The 19,214-nt window shown below is 34.7% G+C and overlaps 1 protein-coding gene across 4 annotated transcripts in view; it reads left to right on the top strand.

Moving 5' to 3' along the window:
- The window catches only part of LOC123016307 (histone-lysine N-methyltransferase MECOM-like), a 58,455-nt gene extending 44,095 nt beyond the window's left edge, over positions 1-14,360 (top strand). For 2 of the 4 annotated variants that reach the window (XM_044416622.1, XM_044416623.1), the window contains 6 exons: positions 5,083-5,208; positions 6,381-6,510; positions 9,901-10,015; positions 11,820-11,976; positions 12,022-12,192; positions 12,247-14,360. In XM_044416622.1, coding sequence (XP_044272557.1) covers positions 5,083-5,208; positions 6,381-6,510; positions 9,901-10,015; positions 11,820-11,976; positions 12,022-12,192; positions 12,247-13,833 — 2,286 coding nt within the window. In that variant the 3' untranslated portion in view covers positions 13,834-14,360. Of the gene's footprint in view, positions 1-5,082; positions 5,209-6,380; positions 6,511-9,900; positions 10,016-11,819; positions 12,193-12,246 lie in introns of all 4 variants that reach the window. The other 2 variants (XM_044416620.1, XM_044416621.1) reach the window with 1 other exon arrangement.
- The last annotated feature ends 4,854 nt before the right edge of the window (positions 14,361-19,214 follow it).

Below are 19,214 nucleotides of genomic sequence, written 5' to 3'. Positions count from 1 at the left end.
AACCAAACAATGAATACCTATAATAAATTTGAGAAAAAAAGCTTATACACGTATTTCTTCAGTGATTTAATAGAGATTTTAACGAATCGACTTGATTCGATAATCGGTACATGTGAAATTTAAGTACAATATTAAATTTATCCTTTTTATTTTTGTTCCAGATTTAGTTAAGAATTAATAGTCAAAAATTTTGATATAGGTATCGGTAATTAGCTAATTATGGATTTATAATAAATCGCAGCGATTATACATTTTCGTTATATATCTATATTTTCTTTTCATTTTGTAAAATTTGGAATCTACATCGAATGCAATAATTATTAAAAAAAAATGTGTTAAAAATTTAATTTCGGAAATTTTATTGATTATTTCTATAAGAAGGTATTTGTAGAAAGCAGTGGCTTACACCCTAAAAGTTTCTGCTGTGAAGGACTGGTTAAAAAAATCAGAAAAGTAAAACGCAAGAAGCAAATATTTTGGGCCAGACACCAAATACATTTTTTTTAAGTTTTAATCACTGTTTTTTATTGTGAAAGTCAAGTAAAAAAATATGAGCTATTAAGAATGGTAAGGACATTTTCCCAGTACTCGTAGAAAGCAGTTGTTTCTTTTTTTTACTTTCTGTGAGCGATAGTTCGTGATGCTTATACAGAGTGATTTTAATAGTTGAGCTAAGATTTGGAGAGGTGAGGTCTGAAGATGTCAAAATAACTCAACTTGCCTACGTTCTTACATTGATAAAAACAGCCCCAAAAAGAAGTGGTCTCATATTTAAAAAATTGTATCATCAAATGTTTTTGTAAAAGATAGCACCGAATTTCGTTACCTCAAATATCATTGACTACTAGGTATACTCGTAGCAATGTAAATTTTGAAATAAAGTAGGTACTAGATGCAAACTTCGTTCATATTGTATTCTATTGACGAATTTTCCAACGCTAAAATGCACTCTCTATGTTTCAGAAACTATAAACATTCTAATAAGGCATGTTTAGGTATTTTGACTTTTTTACCCCATCGACTATTTTTTACGTTCAAAACTTAGCAGATTTTCTTCAACATTACCATGGGCGCCCGCAGAAATTATGGTCAGGGGGGGGGGGGAGAAAGAGTCGAAATTAATAATAACAGTTTTATATTCGTCTGTTCATATCACCCAGTTCGTGATAAAAATGTAAATAGTAGTTTCTTATTTCGTTCATGAAAATTTTTTTGAGTTTGTATAAAATTAAAAAAAATCTTTTTTTATATAAAATAGCAACCACTATTGTCCCAGGGGGGGCAACGGCTCCCACTGCTCCCCCCCCCCTGAGGGCGCCCATGAACATTACTGAATTGTTTTAAAATTTGGAAACAACTTAAATATACCTCTTTATATTCTATTTTTCAACTTTTTGTGATTTGTGTTGGTGTTTTTGAGTAAAATAGCAATAATGGCTCTGACACTTCCAAAACTGAAAACAGATTTCAGTTTGCAAAAAACGGGTAGCGTGACATACTTTCCTGCGATTGTGCCCCAGATTTATGATGAAAATTTTCTTCAAAATAAACTAAACAAAAAATAACTAAAGCATTATTAAATTTTAATACCAATAAATGAATGATTTGAATGTAAAAAAAAGGGTAATGAAAAAAGATTAATTATGCAAAAAAAAATTACTAACTGAGTAGGTAAGTTTTCAAATATTTGAGAAAAATGGATCGGTTCTATTATTCAAATAACAAATTGTAGTCAGTTTATAAACAAGGGTTTTAATCAATTGCCATGTGTGATACATATTTTATATTTTATTCTAGTGGTGTATTTGAAAAATGTGAGTTTAGGGAAAGTGTCCCTGTCCAATAATCCGCATATAAACAGCAGATGTCACTTAACACGCTGTAAGGGCTACCGATAACATTTGTCGCGATACCCATAAAGGTCAATCCCATATTGTTCGGGTTTGATTTATTCGCAAAGATTACGTCACGAATAAGTCGGTCAAGTAATCAAGTTTAAGCTTCGTCGTTGGAATTAAGTGCAAGACGGAGGGTGGTAATTCGGGGGGGTGGGCGTCGTGACGTCGCAATAATCAAAGTGTCGCAGCGGTTATTAGCTCGTATATCAACAGACAGCTGCCAATGATGGTAGTTTGACCTCTTGCTGTCTCTGTCCCGACGACCCTTTATCTCCCTCGCAGGGGGCAACCGTACCTTGTCTTATATGATCAATTATCTACTTCTTGTTTTGACATTTAGGAAATAACTTTTAGATAACTTGAGATTGAATACGGTTCCGGGCAGAAGTTGATCGTTTATAACCGGGCGAGGGCAAGCTGCGAGCGATGGGTAAACCCTTCACCCTCTCCGATGCTAATTAAAACAACACACAAGAATTACAAATTTAATTCAGTGAAAAATCATTCTGGAGAATGGTCTTATTTTAGATAAGTCTGATGTATTACAAGGTCAATACAATTAACTTATTGCAAAAAACATAAATCACTTTGACACTTTAATTCCCGTATGTGATTGATAGCATTTCTATAATTTTAATTGCTAAAGAAACCAAATGCTGTAGTGCTGTCACCTTTCGGTGCTTCGCATAACTATCCATTACCTATAGTTCTTCAGGTGCACAGCCAACTTCGATTTCCGCTCAGGTAAACGTCACGTTATGTCAAGTCCCTCGAGATGGCGCTACAACGACTGAAATTCGCCTGAAAAATCCTCCGGGTTTTAAGTTGCAGGATTCGCATCCGGCCGTCTTTTATTTACTTATGAAGTTTTTTGATGTAAGTTTCCCGTATTAAAATGCAAACTAACAAATGTGTTTGCAGTAAATTAACTTGAAAGTAATTAACCAGTCAGACACATGAGACATAAATAGTGCGCTAGCGGTGAATGCAATTATCAGAAGACGTGTATAAGCGGACTAGAAAATGTCAATTAATTCAATTAATTAAATAATTCATGCGAATGAGACAAAAACGAGCGTAAAATATGGATAGAAAGTACAATTATTGGAAAGTGTGCAAGCCGTCGTGGTCAATTCACACGCACTCGTTGTCTTCGAGATCAGAGTATCGATTTTGAGTGGAGCCAGCCAACTAGAACGGCTACATAAAAATTGAATCTAAGGCGCGATTATCCTTGCACTTATCAATTATCACTCCCTGCACGTTATGCCCCGTGACGCCCCTCAGAAGATGGCTTTGACACGTTTTTTAAAAGCGGTAGAGTGCCAGTGCAAAAAGGATGCTAATTTTGGGGTTTCAAAATCACTCTGCAGCAATTAATTAAGCTTTTTTCTTAATCTTGATTCAAAACACTTTGATTTTATATATTTAATATACAGGCTGATTCAAAAGTGTCGGGTGGTGATGAAGGAGATCCATCTGAGTTAAGAGTTCCTATAACAAAAAATTGTTTGAGCGTTTTTTCACACGATATAGCTCTTCAAAGATTAGGTTTTGGATTAAGTTTTTGGCCGTTCCGATTATGTAATCTTGAATTTAGTTAGCGGAAACGCCAGATCTTGTAGAACTGAACAGATACCAATTGAAAAAAATCACCAATTTGTGTCTTATGGTGTAAAAAACATTTAACAAACTAGAAAATTTAACAATAAATTATTTCTAACAATATCGGAAACAAAAAACTAAGATGCCTACATGATAATATGAAGATTGATAGTTCTGTTTTTTTTTCCAATAAAGAACTTGAAACAAAAATCTGAATTCATTTTTCTGCTTAGTTGAAAGTCTCATTTCACCATTTGAGAGATGGTCCGACATTTTTTAATCAGCCTCTGTATAAACAAAACTCTCTTTTATTCTCACCTGAGGATGACCACTTTGAAACGCGTTGTGTTTTAAATAAAAGTTTGGTGTGACGGGCTAATTGTGTTTTTGTTCATCGTTTCCATTCCAAGAAGATCTAAGAAAAAGTAGCCTGTATATGTTTCATAAATTAAATAATGTTGTACTTAAAGTAAATAATTTTATTTAATTTGGTATTACAATAATTAATATAAAATTTTGAAAGAAGGTGAGGAGATTAGCATAAAACTAATATTTCTTTGTTTTTATATACCAGGTGAACGAAAAGTGTGAAAGAAACGTCTTCTGCTTCTTTTCTCAAGTAGAAAAATTTTCGAAATTGTTTTTGAATTTCGTAAAATTTTTAATTTTTTCAAATGTCAACTCATTATAATACTAGCTATGATATAAGGATCTACATATTATTTATTCAATTTTTTAATACAGGCTGGATTATGAAAAACACCCCAAGCCATAATTTCATTATTGTTAAAGATATATAACAATACTTTTTAGAACAAAGTTGCACAGTTTTTTGTCATCTATCATTTGAGATGTGTGCTCAATCAATTGCTCAATAATTAATTAATTTATTATTTATTAATTATCACTAAGAACTAAACGAGCGATAGCAAAAAACTGTTCAACTTTAATCAAAGAAGTATTGTAATATTTTTAAAATTAATGAAGTTGTGTCTTGGGGCGTATTTTTATAATCCAGCTTGTACCTATAAATTGCCATTTTTAAAAACAATACACATAATTCAAAAACAAAACAAAACAAAACAAAATTTTATTCTTAAGACTCTACGCACTTTTTATAGCACTTTAATTTTAATTAATTATTATTTTCTAAAGGTAAAAACAGGCTTGGTTTCATATTTTTGTTGACTTTGTATGTGTTGTTATTTATTTTTTATCAATTTTTTTAATGTTCTTGTTTGTTGTTTACACCCTTTGAGTGATTGTTAATTGTTTGTGGGGCTAAAAATCTGATTGATTATCTCAATAAACATAAATATTAATTAAGACAAACTTGCTTCCACTCTGGGAAATTCTGCTGGCGTGTCAGCAATTAAACTCCGGTCATATAAAGGGCGAAACAAGGGCGTGCGGTCGCTTAGGGTGCGCTCTAATTGTCGGAAGCAGTTGCCCTTAACCCCTAATGGCTTGATCCTTAATCCCGTCATTATACATCCTGGAAAATATGACATGAAAGGAAAAAGCGTCCTATTATCGAATCTGCTCGATGTGCTTTCATCTAATTTCGGTGTTGTTTCAGGTCGTGGCCGGTTCTGGAGTGCGGGGATGGCTGGACGGCTCCGGGGAACGACAGAACTGGCTTAAACTGATCCGTAGTTGCGATAAAAATTCTGCAAATATGAGATATTATCTTCAAGGAGGACAAGTGAGTGGAAAGGAAAAGACAAATATTTTCCCATCAAAAATTATCATAGCATTTTATTGGTTGTTTGTTTTTTGTGTTTTTCTGTAATTGGGTTTTATTTTATTCTTTTTCTGTGTATTATTTCTAATTTGAGCGACCTAAACGTGTTAATGATTATCGACGCCTGAGCCTTTGAAAAATTGATGAAAGTCGCGTGCTTGGCTTGCACACCTCTCCATGGTTAACAATCCAATTATTAATTTATGACTGTAAAATGAGATTTTGATGGCATGATATACGTAAAGTATGTTTTGTTGAAACTTCCATGGTGAATCGTTTTATTGTGTTATCGATCGGGTGGGAACACTCCAGCCCACTAATTACCCCAAAAACAATAACAGAAATCCTTGGAGAGTCTTATCTCTTAGCCTTGCTGGTGGCGTTTGGAAAGCTTTGCGATTTTTCAGCAGGTGAAGATTTATTTGCCATCAAATGGCGATTATGATAGAAATTTTCAGTGAGCAATAATTATTTCATTCGTTTAACATTTAACCTTGCCTAGAGGATTGGTTTCAATCGATCGTTAACTTTAACCGAAAGTTAATTGTTATGATTGAATCAGGACGTAATAAGTGTTATTTACGAAGAACTAGCCCTAACGTAATTACTTGCACTAGCTCTAAAAGGAAGAAGTTAATCTTCAATTCATAATGTCTACCAGTAACGTGTTGCACGGAACAAAATTTTTATTTTTTGATCATTTTTATTTAATTGTAGACCGATTTTTTTACGGGAAAGTATATGCATTGCCGTAGGTCTCGATAATTAAATTTAAATTAGATTAAAAAATCACGGTTTACCTTCAAGTTTTCTCTTGTCAAAATTGAAAGATATAATTGAATCTTTTTTTGAAAAAAGTTGTTTAATGTCAGGGCGGACGTGTTAACGCGAAAATAAGATTGCCGAATTTTTACATAATTAAAGACAGACAAGACCCACGAGGAAGAATGAAAACCGTAACCTTTTACCATCGTGGCTTTGAATAATTCCGTGTCAAATAGTGATGTTGAGCAGATAAATCAAGACGAAAGGTTGAAAGCGTCGGCGGGAACAATGAAGCGAAAAGACAAACAGATAAAATTTTTTGCTCATTTCTTCCCTACTTATCATATATTAATATTTATTTTTTACAGCTGTGGTATGAAACCTGCATCGATATTCCCAATGGGGCTGAACTAATCATGGGACCTAGAGAACCCCTCAACCTGCAGGACATGTTCGGCGACTCGGTCTCCGCTGATGAAAAGTCGGACAGAGAAACAGGTACTAAACAATATACAAAAATAAAACGTACAAAACATTTTTGGTTATTTTTTGTTGGGGGTTAAATCATAGCGAGTAGGTGTGTCGAACGTCAAAATCTGGCGGTTAAAAGTCAGGTGTATTTGCCCCCAATTGACATCTGCCCCCAACCCTCTGTTTTTGAATTCATCATTAAAACAAAAGCTGCACCATATGGCACTATCAACGCGCCATCTTTGATGCGGCTTCCGTCGAATTATAATATCGAAAAATGAAATCTTTAACCGACCCTCGGCTAATCTGGCGCACATCTCGATTTCAAATGACTTGGAATAAGTCGAGAGATGTCGACCCTTCCGTTAAGGGTTTTTTAAGGGTTGATATGTCAGTTTAAAATGTTTGCAAAATGCGCAGCTGGGATTAATCGGATTTATTACGGGGATATGTTCTCTATTGTTGGCGTGGGGTTGTTACGTACGCCTCTGTGACATATTTATTATTCGTCGCTAATGGTCTTCGCCGGGGTTACACATGTAAGAGGCGTGCTGCACCTTCACCCCCGGTTTTTATTTATTTTTTTGGCTTTTTGATTTGCATCTCAATGGATCGAATTTTTTAAATAATTTACAAAAATCCGTTTCGAGTCGTTTATTCCGGTTATCAAATCGCATCTCCGGCTTCAATCGCGTGTGTCCCATTAAAAAACGCCTCACTACACGCGACGGCTTATTTGATTTTCAACGACAAACCGGAAGACGCTGACCATATCCGGCATATGCCCTCTTGACTCCCTTTGACAGGGTAATTGGCGCCAAATTGGTGTTTTACAATATGCCGGACGTGATTCGCTGACCGTTACCGAAAATTTCCTCAAAAACAAATCGATCGAAAAGCGACTTAAGTCCGGGGGTGAGGACAATGGGCACGTGACAGCGCCTGTCCGGATTACCGCCGCCATTGTGGCAAGAACCCTTTTCTGATATAGTTGTCATATCAGGCACGGGGCGTCAAACATTATTTATGGTTCCTACGTGTTTATTATGAGTAATGCGGATTCGGACAGATGGGCCCGGTCATGGATTTTGCGTCATAATCAAGATAAAATAGGGTTATATGACCGTTTTACGTGATTGATGGGGATGTTTGCGATGTGGAGGATGACAATTAGTGGGCTGAGGCGACGATTTATACAGAGAATGGGCAATTTTGACGATAATAATTCTACTACTGAAGGGTAAAACCCGTTTTTTTGTGGAGGAAATAGAGCCACTTTTTTACTTTTTTATAAACACCCATTTTTGTATATTTTTTTTGCGTAAATTGACTAAATAAAAAATAAATATTTTGGTAGTAGCTTATCATCGATTTTACACTATTGCACTGGTATAAATTTGACACACCTTGAATAATATATCTTCTGATAAAGATGCTTTTATCGAAGGGTTACGAATTTGTAGACTGATTGCAAGGTTGTCTGTCAAAACTGTTTAGAAAAATGTGTTTTTCAAGAGATAACATATTAGTAGTCATTAATGAGATAACGTCAGTAGAATATTTTGAGTCGGGTGGATCATATTGGTATTCAAAAATATACAATTTTGTGAGTCAGTCTTTATTTTCAACAGAATTGAACGTTTTACAAGTTATTTTTAGACATTTTTTTTATTTAATTTATTAGTGGTCGATTTTGCCCAATTTTCAGTCTTCCAAAAATTCGCAAATCCTGATATGGTCAGAAGTATGCGCTCCTTGAGCCATATCTAATCAGTTATATCATGAAGCTTGCACAAAATGGAGTCTTTCACTCTTCAAGTAAGCCCAAATATTGTCCTTGTTTATTTATTTTGCTTATTACCATAAAACCTTCGACAATTAGTCCAAATCGAATTTGTGGGCTTGTGGCACCCACAGTGATGATTCTGTGATTTATTTGTTCGTGGCAACAATTAAATTGAGCAGTCACTCATCGGTTCTGTAACGACTTAATGGTGTGTGCATTACGATTGATTGCGTAAACGGCTTCACACCTTTAACGGACTCCAAAATGGACATTCCCACACTTTTGTAATTCGGTTTTAATTTGAATTTTGTGCCGTATGGGTCCATGCTGGAAGCACCTGTGATGTCTTTCAAGCAGAACTGGAACGTACCGTAACGTACTCAAGGGGGCGGATGGGGGGACACCTGTTGTGAGAAAGGGAAGAGACCCAAGAAGGGAAAACGGCGGATCGCGTAATTAAACGTTTGTTTTTTTTATTACTGTTATTAGCATTTTTGGCTTTTCTACCAAATGTTTTGTTTTAAAACGTTTCTAGTTTTATTGAATTAATGAATTAAAGAAAACTGTCCTAATATTTCTGTGTTTACTTAAGGTAATTAAAATAAAAGCAATAACATCCTTGTTAGAAGTGAATAAATGTTTATAACCTCATTTATGACTATTATGAATTTTTAAATGAAATATAAAAATTGTAACAAAAATCTCTAAAATTTCTCCAATCTCCAATCTCCAATTTTTTTTTTATTTTTTTTAATTATTAAACTGAATAAAATGAGATTTGAGAGACCATTTACCAAATAGTTATAAAACATCATGTTTATTAATTTTTGTTAATAAACTAGATTAAAATAAGATAAGATACCAGGAATACAGAAAAATAATTAAAAATTATTACCTGTCAAAAAATTTCGACATTTATTTATTTAAATCTAAACTCTCATAACTTCTAAATTTTTATAGATAGACTTTTTTTAATATTTTTTTTACGTTTCTAGTATCTTTATATGGGATTTTTCTTTGGGGCGCAAGTTCCTAGCCTACCCTGTATGTATTAGTTTTGTTTCTTCTCTACTTTTTTGCTTTAATATACAATGAATTATGTATAACAGAAAAATATTGATTGTATAAAATTTTGGTATTTTTAAAATTATGAAATATTTTATATTTTGGGTAAATTTTGCTAAACGTAGCTCATTTTTTAGGTGGAGTAGAATATCGAAACGACCTAGAATTTTGCAAATGTTGCGGTTGAAATTTTTAATAAAATTTTTTTATTGACAATTAAATGTTGAAAATTTTATTGGTGGCGATTCCACCATTTCTGAGTTTCAGTCTGCCCCGCCGCTAAAACCGTTGATAATAAAATCACTTATCAATCGGAATCACGTGCGAGGGTTAAAACGAAATTACCCCCGACTTTGCCCCTACCGGAAACCTCCCACCAATTCCCAATTATTACATTACAATCAGCGTATCTTGTGGGGTTAAAAAGAGACGCCAACTTTATCCGCCAATGGGGTGGCAGGTGGAGGTGCACTATGCCCTCGTGACTTGCTATCAGTCACTCAATGTGTTTAGTACCTGTAGCTCGGGGTTAAAAAAATTGTGATTTTTGGAAAAATTATTTTTAGTGGTTGTTGCAGCATCGCAGCACAGCGGGACGGTGGACGACCGTGAAGACGACGACGAAGACGAGTCCGAAACGCGCTGTTGCGTGTGCGACCAGCCCTTCACCGACGTAGATAAGTGAGTAAATAAGGGGTTTAAAATAGGACCGTGGTTACCCGTTCGATTAACAATTCACCTAATCGGCCGGTTCATGGAGCTCTTAATTAGTAATTACTCTTTTATCGGGGCTGTTTATCAGTCGGAATGTATGTTTGTGGCAACGGTGGAAACGTGACGTGATGCTCCACTCCGTGTACTATTTATTATTTATAAGTCTGCCATAGTAATGTTCCCTTGTTCATTATCTCTTTATATGGTTTTAATGTCCTCCCGGTAAATTATAGCCACTGAAGGGTAAATATTTGTTTATTTGATGCCCATTTTATACGATAGTCGATGGGTTAGTCGCTCACTTCACGCAGCTTTGACGCTTTGCTTTCACAAGAACTGATTTTGGCACGTGGTGTGGTTCTCGACTGACACAAGATCACGAGGTAAAACCAGATTTTTTCCCAATAATAAATCTTCTAAATTTTGTTATTTTTTATAAATGTTATTAAACTATAATTTGTCACTGTTAGCCATATCATTTTTATAAGGATAATACGAGTAGTAATCTAAATAAAACGCAATTATTTTTTATTGTTTTGTCTTTGTCACTTATTTATATGTTGATAAAGCGATGTTTTAATGAAATAATCCAAATTTATGATTTGTGATTGTTTTAACGTCACATTTGAATCAAAATTAAGTTATAAATTACATTCCCAAACTAAACTATGTTTCTTAACTATTGGAATAAAAAGATTAAAGGCATTAGTTAAAATATTTTTAATCCGAAATTAATCTTAAACCAAATAATAATAGTAATAATAGATTTAATTATTAAAAAACTTTTTATTTTGTCTGAAATTATTATAAAAAAATGTAATTTGGAAAGTATTTATCAAAAAACATTAGAAATAATTAGAAACAAGGCAAGTTTAGTTTCTGTTACTATTTTTTTTCAAATTACTGATTGTGTTTCTGTTTATCAATATTTTGCATACAGAAAAGCTTTAGAAATTATAAACTTAGACTTATAATAAGTAAGTGAGGCGCATATGTTTGTTACAATATCTGTTTAACTTCTTTTGGACCTCAGATCTGCTTTACTTTTGTATATTTATTTATTAATAACGAAAATTTTTTTTGGTAAATTTTTTATTTCCGCTTTGTCTTTTATTCTAATATCTATGTAATATTTGTTGGAAGCAAATTCAAATTTACTTTTTGCGATAAAAAGTTTATCAAAATATTTGTTAGAATTATATACTCGTATTACATTTAAGCCTAATTACAAATTAACAATATTGATTAACGTAATTAAAATGTAGCTTAGATTTTTTTTTAACAAAAAGAAAAGTGATTGCACAAAGTTAGATAAAAGCACAGGATTAAAATAATACAAGCTTAATTTGTATTGAAATTAAATGAAAAAATAAAAAAAAAGAGATCTGTGTCACATTTTTTTTTACTTTTTAATGATATGATGTTCTTAAATATGTTTGTCATTGCATTACCTATTGCACCTTCTCTTACCTTCTCTACATTAGAAAAAAATTGAAGAGTTTTTATTGAATACCACTTGAAAATGTTTATTTCTTGACTAAATAAACATTACTTTTCTCGCGTGCAAAATCGTCCCCGACCCACCAATTACCAAAATAATAATGGGAATCGCACCACTTGCCTCCAACTTCTTCAATAATTCATTAATTGACATTTCTAAGTGTTATTGATGATCCCTTCCCGCCTCTTTGCGTGTCCATCCACCATCAACAAAGAAACCCAAATCGAAAGTATGCGAGGCTGTCATTTCACCCATCACTCCGATTTCCAGATTAGACGACCATCTCATCGTCAAACACAACTACCGCAAAGATGAGTACCGGTGCGACCTTTGCCCTAAAGCCTACTCCCATCGGCCTTGCCTCATAAAACATCGATCGGTGACCCACGGCGAGCATCGAAAATACCATTGCGAGAATTGTCCTAAGGTGAGACTTGCAGTGTTAAGAACTAGTCTAAGTGGAAATTTTCAGGTATTTACAGATCCGAGCAATCTCCAGAGACATATAAGAATCCATCACGTGGGTGCCCGGTCCCATGCGTGCCCAGAATGCGGAAAGACTTTCGCAACATCGTCGGGACTTAAACAACACACGCATATCCACTCGAGTGTGAAGCCCTTTCAGTGCGAAGTGTGCTTTAAGGTTTTGTACCGATTGGCCTCACTTTGAATTTTTTTAATTGGGAATTTCATACAGGCTTATACGCAATTCTCGAACCTGTGTCGCCACAAACGGATGCATGCCGACTGTCGGATGCAAATAAAATGCGTCAAGTGTGGACAATCCTTCTCAACGGTGACTTCTCTATCAAAACATAAGCGATTTTGTGATTCGACAACACCAACTCCTTCGCTAAGCTCCCAACAGAACTTGCCAATGGCGAGCAACAACCCTTTCTCGATGTATAACTCGTCAGCTTGCCCTATTCCGTTTTTCCCAACACACTTTTCACCTTACCCACCTATTTTTCCTCCTTCGGGACACCACTCACCATTTATTAACCCTCTGTTGTTTAATTCTATTCCCAAATGGAAAACTGAAGAAGACCAAGACGGACCAAAGAAAATGAGATTAATGAGTCCGGACCGGTTTTCTCCAGTCAAAGAAGAACACTTTACCCCTCCTCGAGTCCCTTCAATTTCGGCTAAAATTAGTCCTCCAACTGCTGAAGAAGCGAATTTGACTCCATCACCAGCAAGACCTAATCATATTCTCTCAAATCCGAGAGACCAACTCAATCAATCTGAAGATAACGACTTTCCTAAAGATTTGTCCCGAAGTACTGAAAGCAAAACTCCTCAATCGGTGAGTAGCGAGGAGGGTGACCAACCCCTTGACTTGAGTATCGGTTGGAAAAAATCTCGGAATGTTTCTCAAGAAAAACCCCTGACTAAACACGAAATTCGTGATTTACTCCCAAAACCCAAAGAAGAAAAAATCGAAGTTGTCGATTTGGAAGAAGAGAAGAAAGAGGTGATTTCGACCCCTCCGATGGCTTACCCCCGGCCAATTCATCCGGTATTTTTGGAAATGTATCGCCCAAATTTTTCCAATTTCCAACCTCAAAACAACGACCGGTTACTACCCCCAACGTTCGGTCCTCGGTTTCCATTTTTAAACTCCCTGCCTTCTCACAGAATTGATTTACTAAGACCTGGGCTCCAAAATTTCAATTCTAAACCGTTTCATGACATGATCCAGCAACAAGCCCAAGGGAAAATGAAGGACAGGTACGCTTGTAAATTTTGTGGTAAAGTTTTTCCCCGTTCTGCAAATCTGACTCGGCATTTGAGGACACACACGGGGGAGCAGCCCTACAAGTGTCGCTATTGTGAACGCTCTTTTAGTATTTCGAGCAATCTGCAACGGCACGTGAGGAATATTCACAACAAAGAGAAGCCTTTCAAGTGTCCTCTGTGCGAAAGGTGTTTCGGCCAACAAACCAATTTAGATAGGCATCTGAAGAAGCACGAAGCGGACGACGGGAGTGGAGGAGTGGCTGTGGCCGACTCTCCCGGGAGCAGTAACGAGAACGAAAGAGAGGATGCGTGTTTTGACGAGATTAGATCTTTCATGGGGAAAGTGACCTACGCAGGGGGTGATTCGTATAACCAGACGCGGATTTATACACCACCTTCGCACAGTGTGATCGACGTTGTGGGGAAGGACGAGGATGACTCCGAGACGTATTCGGAGGAGGCGCCACTGGAGGACTTTTCTGCGAATAAAATCGAGGACGAAGTGTTGAACAACAACGATCAGACTATAAAAGTTTCGACTTAGTGATAAGCTTGACTCAAATAACTGTGTTATTATGCATCAACGTAATTTAGTTCTAGTTAGTGTTATTTATTGTAAATACGGAGACTTGGTTAGAGTCAAAAATTATAACTTTTTAAAGTTCCTACACGAATTTTGTCAATTTTTCAGAACACTATTGCACGGAATTAAGCAATTGTAGTACTTTTTTTTCAAACACACTTTCAAAAACCTAATGTAATAATTGTAAGTTGTTTGTATTGTAAATATAGTGGTACATTTTGTGTGATTTCCCATTGTTGTTTGTACATAATCTAGGAAAATTTTCATTTTGTTGCTTTAGTTTGATTAACAAAAAGTGTATTATAGGAAAATTATTTCACTTATAGGTGAGCCAATTCAGCCAAAGCTACGCTAATTTTTGTACAAAAAAAACAATCTACAGTTATTAGTAATAAACGTACTAGTTTATAGTTTGTTAATAGTTTATTATACTCATTTAAATCACTCATATATTAGACACCTATATCACAATGTAAAATAAATTAATAAATTTATTACCATGACATACGTGTTTCTTACACCTTAATCACTTTAAACTGCCAAGATTGCTCCTCAATTATTATTATTACCCGACTTGAAGACGTCTGATTGTTTACTGCAATTATCAGCAGCAAATTATTTTTATTGCTTGTAGCTAATTATACGGTGAAATGTGTCTGTTTTAGCAGTGATTTGATGTAACTGTTGAACAAAAAACAACAGGAAACGTATATTTATAGGAGCACTGGCGACTTTCTGTTAAATGCTGAAAAGCGAGCATATAATTCTCTTATCATTAACATAACTTCAGTGAACTTCCTCTTGTCATAATTATTCAGCGGAATATTTGCAATCAGCAGCTGCGTAACTGTTTAGTCTGCGTAAATCATCATTTTGGTGACAAGAAAGCGGGGACTGGAGCCATTATTAGCAACGCATAAAAATTGAAATCTATACATTTTTTAAATTTGTAGTAAACTTTAGATCAGTTACAGTCTAATCAATGAAAAGTCACTGACTTGCTAAAAGATGAATGATTCCGTAATCTTTCATCAAGGATTTTAACTACAAGAGGAAATGGCTGAAATGAGTGAAAACAGTGCGAGCAATGTTATTTCCGAGAAGAATTTATTATATTTTTCTTCTTTTTAACTTGTCATATTTAGAATTCTATTAGATAATAACATCTGCTTTATTATTCGTTGGAAATTTAGTTTAGTAAGCCATTTTAATACAGGAAGAAATTTATTGTTTTTTAATTAAGTTTTTAATGAATTGTAAATAAAATTAGCACCTTTAGAAAACTCTTTTATGTTAATAACCTTTGTTAATTAATTAGTTAAGTAAAATTGAGTTTTGTGAAAAAAAAAGATATCAGGAACATGAACAAAAAAAAACAAGGAAAAGTATTTTTTCAACAAAAATAGATAGCGTCAAAGTGCAAAATGTAAATTCGCATGATTTCGAAATTTTTATAGATAAAATTTTTTTAACATGTTTTCTATGTTCCTGGTATCTTACCTTACATGACATTTTTCTCTGGGGCGCGAGTTCTAAAACACTTTGCATTTCAAGAAGTACATTGAAGTATATTGACTCAACTTGATACTGAGATTTTTCTTTCTTTTTTATAATCCTTGGTAGACACCAACTATTAAAAAATACTTTTTTCAACAATTTCAATAAAAGCTGCATTAGATGGCACCACTAGCTATACGAGCTTTACTGTTTATGTGACCTGCTTCGCTGTTGTTATTTATGTGTGTTGTGGTGAAATATATTTAAAAATATTCATTTAATTGTTGTTCGCAGTTATTTTTTCTGTCTGTTTGTAATTTAAATCAATAATGTTCATTGGTCGGCGTTGCGTGTGAAATAAATTACGTCTCTGAACGCAATTAAGTGATTTCTACACCTTAAAAGCGACTATCATGCGTTTCATTTGTAATTTCCGGGATTTCTGATCCGGTGCTACACTTTCGACAGTTAATGTACCGTAATAGAGATCCACGTTATCTAATAGAAACCGTTCATCTTTAGTTTTACCGAATTTCTACAAAAAATCAATGATTCGTTCCTGCTCCAGCATTGAATTCTCTTCGGATCACCCGGATGTCGATAAATCACACGTAGGAGAGTAAGGACCAGATGAATCGATAAGATACGTGTCCGTGAAGAAGAATAATGATTCGGAAAAATTCTAATTGGTTGCTACCCACTTTAATTACTGGTTCACATGGGCGTTAATTATCTTTCAATTATTCAGTTCCGTATTGGCCAAAACCGCTGATGGCTTGACTTAATCTCGTTAGAGGTCATTTCTGGTGACTGGTTTCGGCCCACTGGCTGGAAAACTGACCTAGACCAGAACGCAGCGTCATCCCGAAAAAAGCAGCATCGCCTCCGCCACTGATTCGACCCTGTGGTACTCTTGCAGGGGCTTCGAGTGTTACGCACGCGGGTGGGTGGGGTGGAGAGTCACTTTCACTGCGGTAGCCCGGACTTGCGTCACCAAGGACATGTGACTGTGATAGTGCTGGGTGTGATACCCAACAAGGCACTCTACATATCGACCGTTTCATCAGGAAGGTGGTATTGGAGTATTACTGGCGGCCTAGATTTTTTCGCTAATACGGTTTCCGGTTGACCGGAAATAGGCTTTTGCCTGGCGAGTCATGGACTTTTGCTGTTTTTTGACTTAATAATTTTTAGCAAAAAGCGTTGGTAGTGATAGTCGAGGAAAAATTTAATTGACTTCCGGTTGATTGATTGATTCTACGGTTCAGTTTGCAATTTTTAGCAATTGTTAAGAGTGTGGTTTTAATAATCTGGAAGTTTCTTCGTTTTACATGTGGTTTTCGCAGCCACAAATACCAATCAAAGTCGAAAGTGTGAGAATTAATTGAATTCCTTGATCGTCATTTAGAAAACTGCAACGAAAATTATCGTAAAAAATATGTGTGAAAGTAAAATCATTGCAAAAAGTTGGTTACAGTCAATACAAGTTTTGCATTTTTGAGGATTAGTGTCATGCTCAATAAAATGTTTTCTATCATCTTTGTAATGGCTTACAATCTTCTCTATAATAATTCTGTTACGCTTCAAAAGTCATGTCGAAGATGCGCTTCAGTTAGTTATTTCACTTTTCTTTCTTCTATTGCAGGGCTTAACCGCTAACTGCTTTTGTTGGTTTTTTACTTTTATTGCTATTTACATTCAAAGACTTTTTATTAAGACGATTGCTGGAAAACGAACAACAAAACCTATCTTAAACGGTTAGTTATCTTTAAAAAGCTTTGAGTGATTTCTGTGAATTATACAAATAAAATTTACACAATTTAGACTAAGCAAATATTGAAAAATCTTAATTAATTAAAGTGTTTTGAAAACATAAAAATATTTGTTTTTAATATAATGTGCGCCAGAACTCGCGCCCCAGAGAGAAATAAGATTTCAGAAAAATGGAAAAAAAATTATCTATAAAAAGATCGAAGTTATGAGAGTTTTATTTTGCACTTTGACTATATTTATTTCTGTTGGAAAAATAATTTTCCAAGTTTTCTTGCTACAGGCTATTATAAAAGGAAACAAGGAAGTTGTATCTTATGTTACTTGAAATTTTTCTCTGGGGTGCGAGTTCTGACACCCTGCATACAGGCTGGATTATAAAAAAACGCCCTAAGCCATATTTTACAATACTTTTTTGATCAAAATTGAACAGTTTTTTGTTAAAATTCGTTTGCTTGTCTTAGATAAAATGAATAAAAATGTTTACTATTCTTTCACAGCCTATTTAATTTTTAATTTTTAAATTGCCTAAAAACTAAACTTAGAGATAAATAATCAATAATAATAAATCCAAAAATAATAAAATATACAGAGTGTTCCATTTAAAAAACTGAAATTGATGTCAGTTTCGGTATAACAGGAAGCAGCATTGATTGAGCATCTGTCCCAAACAATAGATAAAAATAAACTGTGCAAGCTTTGTTATATCTTTAAAAATAATTGAATTACGGTTTGAGGCGTTTTTCATAATCCAGCTTGTATGTATCTACCATATAACAAAAATGTATATACAGGCTAAACCAAAAGTAACGCACAAAATTCATATTTTTGCTATGGTCATTTTTACCAAAAAAAATCTTCAAACAGGTCGATTTTACTTGTATAAATGCTGCATTTTACCAATATTGTAACATTTATTACGTCATTGGATTTTGAGTAATGACGTTATTCTTGTTTTTTAAATTGCAACTGTTTTTGGTATGCAATACGTACATTTTTCTATATTTAAAAAAAAATATTACCAAAAGTAGTGTAAACAAAAATGTTGGTTGCCATTAAAAAAAATTCTGATAACAAACAATAGTATATGTAATGGAAATATATTATGTATTATGTATTTACAAAAATAAAATCGACCTGTTTGAGGATTTTTTATAAAATGACCCATAAAATTATTAATTTTGTGTGCTACTTTTGGTTGAGCCTGTATAAATCTTTCAGAAAAATTTAGATCAGGAAACGATAAGAAATGTAAATTTTTAGAGAAGGGTTAGTAATACTTGACATTTTCTTTATCTAGGTATATCTAATAACGAGAAAAATCGTGTCTTTGTATCACAGCATCGTAGCAAATATTCAAAACTCTTGTTGAAATCGCTAGCTTTGAAATTCTTCAGTATTTCACTTTAATATCCTGCGTAATATCTCCATGATCCTTGCTCCCAAAATCTCTTGCAAAACAATCATTCACGCTTGTCGCACTGCCCCAGACACCTCACATAACCGTACCCTTTTTTCTCCGCCTCTAAATATCAACACTATCGTTTCTTGGTAATTGTTTACGGTAGAATTCCTCTGCTTTTTCTCCACAATCTCAAATCAGTGCTTTTTTGCTTAGAGCAAACCCGGATTTGTCCAATTCGACTTTTTGCCAAAATTAGACGGATGTAAATCGTTTCATGACGCAAAAATATGGCCTCTGGATTATAAAAAAGTAGTCGCCAGCTACCAATCTACGATCCTCGCGGCTGTTTTACATAATCGTTGCGTAGCAGAGATAAAGAAGTTATTAAGAATCGTCATGGGGTTGATCACTTTCCCTGGGCGTGGCTGCGGTTGCTGCTGACCCTTGGCGATGCCCTCACGATCGGACTCTAATTATTCAGTGAGGAAACTGCAAGATTTATTGGTCGTGGCTTGTCGTTCGGATTAGAAAGACGTTTGGTAATGTGTTAGGACCAGAAGAATCTAATCGCGTGCTTGAGACTCGTGGTGTTCGCGTGCCAACATTTGACCTACATTATGACCCTTCACTCTCGCTCTATGCATCGGAACGATCCACGCCCGATACAGTT

Source organism: Tribolium madens, unplaced genomic scaffold (genome assembly GCF_015345945.1).
Source record: "Tribolium madens isolate multiple individuals breed KSU strain unplaced genomic scaffold, Tmad_KSU_1.1 Scaffold_1;HRSCAF=32;Tcas5.2_LG8, whole genome shotgun sequence".
Classification (NCBI taxonomy): Eukaryota; Metazoa; Arthropoda; class Insecta; order Coleoptera; family Tenebrionidae; genus Tribolium; species Tribolium madens.
The sequence above is the reverse complement of the archived record's forward strand: the minus strand, read 5'-3'. Positions and strand labels throughout refer to the sequence as shown.